Below are 4,356 nucleotides of genomic sequence, written 5' to 3'. Positions count from 1 at the left end.
ATTTAACACCAGAAAAATACTTAAACGAAATGTCAAAAGGGGTAATGTGGGGAGTATTATTTAAATAGGCTCAACGTGATGCTAAAATCACACCATTAACAAAAGCAACTTCCATTAATTTTTGTGCACCATAATTTAGTTTGCAAACATGCACTAAATCTTGGTCCGAACTGTCAAGTGAAAGCAATAAGCATTAAGCAAATAATCACGGATCAGCCAGTAAATAAACAGTAGAATAGCAGTGACCAAAACCAGTCCACATTTATTTAGTTCTGCCATAACTTAGTTCCAGATTCTAGCTAAAGACTCCATCTAGATTAACAAGATACAATGACTAGAAAGAAAGAAAATGTAATCATCAAGCTTGAGGCTCCTTCCTCACTAGAGCAGTCACCTAGATGAACAAGATGCAATGACTAGAAAGGTTGAAAATGTAATCAAGCTGCTTCATGGAGCAGCATCTGATCAAAGTGCCAGACACCTGAAAGTTCATCAATGAAGATACGAAATTAGCTCAGAATTTTTTGTTCATTAAAAACCATAGGTAAGGAAAAATTAGATGCATGAAGTAAAATTGGATAATTCTTACCATGTCCTTTACCCACTAGCCTAAGCTGAGCAACATACTCTGAGATTTTTTTAATGGCTTCCACCTATAAAGAAACAAAAAAACATAAGAGCAGAGTTTGGGTCGATTAAGCTTTGTTTCACCAAATGCAATGCATAACACATAATTATGTATAATCTTAGACTGGATGTATGTATTGTTTGTTAGTCACAAGACCAAATTCTTACATACCTGTTCAACCAAAAACTCACTTTCCACAAAGTCTGCCAACTGCACGTCACCAGTCTTTGAGGCAACCTGTCAAGATGAAACAATATCAGTCAATGTCAACATGAACGAGACCAATGAAACAATGCACATACAATAAAAACTTAAGTCCAACAAACTTTGTCTTACATTGTGCAAGTTAAGGAGCTTTTCACTCACTAGCTTCTCCAATGACAGAGCGAGTTCCATTGCTGCAATAAGGGGAAAATTTTCAGTTCTAATAACTAGAGAATCCAGTTGAGAAGTTCATTAGGCAAAGCTTAAAGATGGGAGGAGCATTTGTACTAGTTGACTTCTACATCATGTGTTACATAATAACCTCTCATTTGGGTTTATCATTTTGGAATAAACAGTGGAAAGTACTTTCAAATAACTAATCAAATGCAGACATAAACAACATAAAAGTAATTTGAAATCACAATTTCATTTATTGAACAGAATATCTCATTAGTAGACAGGGCCGTCCTGCAAATGATTAGAGAACATCTACGTATCCAGAACCTTATTCAAGCATATAACCGATATCCAATTTAAAATCAGAAATCACGGGAGTTTGATCCATAAAACAATGCACACATGTCATACTTTAGATTCGGATAAATGCAGGACAATCAGAAACAATAAACAAATTCTATTATCAATTACAGAACACACGATCTGAACTGAAAATATTCAATAAAGAAGAGGGCATAGACACTAACCATGCAGCGCATCTCCCTTATCTGCATGGTCAAACTCAGAAAGCGGCATCACTATAGACTGCAACTTCACTTTCCCACCACGTTTGTTCTGAAAACAAAAAATTGCAGCAACATAGACAATCAGAATCGGAATTCAACATCATTGGATAAAATTAAAAAGATATGCATGCTACTAAATCAAGCCAAAGCCAAACACCTGATATTCCATCAACTTCTCAGCATGCTCTCTTTCCTCTACACTTGATTTCTGAAAAAAGCTGTAAACAAACCAGAAAACCACTATCATTAATAATCCCTCTAACAACGATAACAAAACTCTTTCACATAGCACATCATGTATTAAGTAAAAAAAAAAAAAAAACCTTACAGGATCTGTTTGAAAGAGAGCTTATTTCATAAATCATAAGTTAAACCCAAGCAAGATGTGGCTACCTATAAACTCTTCTGAATTTGATTTTTCAATAAGTGTTCGGTTAATCTTATTGAAGCGTATGTGACCCTAAGCATGCTTTTTTTGGCTATCATATAAATTACCCAATGTTATTCTCCAAATAATATTGCAGAGGTAATGGGCAGAGGAAAAATAATATCTTTTTATTGCTACTACCAAAAGTTAAAACCTTTATACTACTAAAATAGAATTCAGATTAATTCAAACTAACTAAACTCCTAAAAACCAGCAATTCATGAGTAACACCTCAACCAAAATCAAACCAGGACCATTTCTAACATGATTTCCTAACTTGCTGCATACAAACTGACACCAACAAATCAGTAAAAAAATCTAAGCTTTGAGCGAAACATTTCTCCATATCATCCACTCTACTCGTAATAACAATCATTCAATCACCACAGACAAAATTAGAAAGAAAAATCTGTAAAAGAACCTGAAAACATTGAAAATTTTACTTACTTAGCAAGACCCTTGAGCGCAACATTGTCCCTATCGAAGTATGCATACATCGCATGGTAAACGTATGAGACATTGTACTCCACACTGCACAAACAACCAAAAAATGCAAAAATATTGAATAAATCAGAAAAATTCAAAAATCAATTGAAAGTTGAAACCAATTGAGAGAGAGAGAGAGAGAGGAACGAACTTGATTTGTTCGTTAACCGCAGCTTCAGAATCGTCATGGTATTTCTGGCGAGCGAGGGAGGATTGAGGGAGGGTAGGAACGAGATCGAGCTCCTTCTTCACCTCTTCAAACGGCTCAAACAGCACGCCGGTGAGGGCGCGGTTGTTGCTGGCGCCTTTGGTGGCGGCGCAAACCACCACGGTGTTCGCGTTATGGCGGTGAAACGGAATCGAACGGTCGGCGTTGAAGGTGGAAGAAGGAAGAGCAACAGCGGCTTTGAGAAGCATGATGATGTGCGTGATTGTTTGTTAGGGATTTCGACGGAGGAGCGGAATTCGAGACGGCGGAGGAGGAGAATTTCACGGCGGAGTAGAGAGATTCAGTTTCAGTGTGAGTCAGATTTTATTGGGAGATTGGTGGAATGAGGACCGTTGGATTGGGTGATACGTGGAGGGTTGAGATTTGGTGTTAGGGATGGGCGCGTGGCGTGCTCGTGTTCTAGGTCTAGGTGGGTATGATTATCTATTTGTGGAATGAAAAGTTTGGATTCTTTTTTGGTCCAATTGAATTTATTTAAGTGGAGCTTATTGATTCATTAGAACAAAAATAAGTGGAACTTATTATTGATGGTTGGCCATATCTAGCAACGTATCAAAATGAAGAGGATCATGTGTTAATATATAGAATCCAGAATGTTAAAAAATGTTTTATGTGAGATTTTAATTACATATAATCTTATTTATAAGTCATTTTAACCTAATTTTTAAGATTAGGAAAAATACGTTCAAAAAAAAAGAATAGGGAAAATAAATATTGTGGCAATCCCATGTTCGAAAGTTGGCGCAAGGTCGGAGGGGAAAATAATCACTAACAATAAATATGTAAAATGTTTTATTAAATTTCATAAATTACTCTTATTTAAAAGCTTACATATTCAATAAATTTATCTCTCTACTTTGGTTTAAATTTTCTTTATAAGTTAATATTTTTTTTTATTTTGTTATATCTTTCATATTAAATACTTCATAAATGTTAGAGAGTAACTCACATTTAGAAAAAAAAAATTCACAAAAAACGACTTATAATATTAATAAGGAATAAAGTGTAACTTATGTTGTAGATTATAATTTTACTTTTGTCCTGAAATAATTTTTTTAAATTCAATTAACTCTTTGCTACTTTTATATTTTTTTAGTACATAAGAATAATAACAGAAAATGTTGTGTTTAGCATTTGTTGCTACTTTTATATTTTTTTAGTACATAAGAATAATAACAGAAAATGTTGTGTTTAGCATTTGTTTGTCTTTTCTCGGCCAGCAGCTCCCCCGTTGAGGGTCTTATCCTCTACGTTGTTGTTCCTCATTTAGAGAGTCTTCCCGTTATCCATGGTATGTTTCCTCCCAGTAATAAGTGGGTTTTCTATCAAATTATCAAAATGAGTGATTTTTCTTCTTCTTATTTTAGTGTGATTCCCCCTCTTCTTCTTTCTTCCTCCATGGTCTCTCAGTCACCTCCAGCAAAATTGTTTCCCGTTGTCGTGACTATCCTCCTTATCCACATTAACCTTCGCACATGGCCGCGACCACCGCACCAGACATCGCGCAATACCCACTCTCACCCTTCACCACTGTCATGATCACCAACCACTTGCAACCTCTTTCTACGACCACCAGATCCACCATCCACTATTAGACTATATGATCATATGAGGTTTAGAGTGTAATGACACAATTAAA

At 35.5% G+C, this 4,356-nt stretch overlaps 1 protein-coding gene across 1 annotated transcript; it reads right to left on the bottom strand.

Moving 5' to 3' along the window:
- Window positions 1–242: 242 nt before the first annotated feature.
- LOC130733556 (ferritin-2, chloroplastic-like) lies at window positions 243–3,019 on the bottom strand. Its single transcript, XM_057585780.1, has 8 exons — window positions 2,640–3,019; window positions 2,450–2,533; window positions 1,733–1,793; window positions 1,537–1,624; window positions 965–1,026; window positions 800–865; window positions 590–653; window positions 243–481 (listed from the first exon to the last, which is right to left on the bottom strand). The coding sequence occupies exons 1-8, from the start codon at window positions 2,903–2,905 to the stop codon at window positions 438–440; spliced, it is 735 nt and encodes a 244-aa protein (XP_057441763.1). The 5' UTR covers window positions 2,906–3,019; the 3' UTR covers window positions 243–437.
- Window positions 3,020–4,356: the final 1,337 nt, after the last annotated feature.

The sequence above is a fragment of the Lotus japonicus genome, chromosome 1 (assembly GCF_012489685.1).
Source record: "Lotus japonicus ecotype B-129 chromosome 1, LjGifu_v1.2".
Classification (NCBI taxonomy): Eukaryota; Viridiplantae; Streptophyta; class Magnoliopsida; order Fabales; family Fabaceae; genus Lotus; species Lotus japonicus.
The sequence above is the reverse complement of the archived record's forward strand: the minus strand, read 5'-3'. Positions and strand labels throughout refer to the sequence as shown.

Bases quoted from the DNA above. Each gene is read 5' to 3' on its own strand.
- LOC130733556 (XM_057585780.1), bottom strand. From the start codon at position 2,905: ATGCTTCTCAAAGCCGCTGTTGCTCTTCCTTCTTCCACCTTCAACGCC. The intron at 1,625-1,732 runs GTGTTTGGCTTT...TTTTGTTTTCAG, and splicing joins AGAAGTTGATGGAATATCAG to AACAAACGTGGTGGGAAAGT. The intron at 866-964 runs GTAAGACAAAGT...TCATCTTGACAG, and splicing joins AGCTCCTTAACTTGCACAAT to GTTGCCTCAAAGACTGGTGA.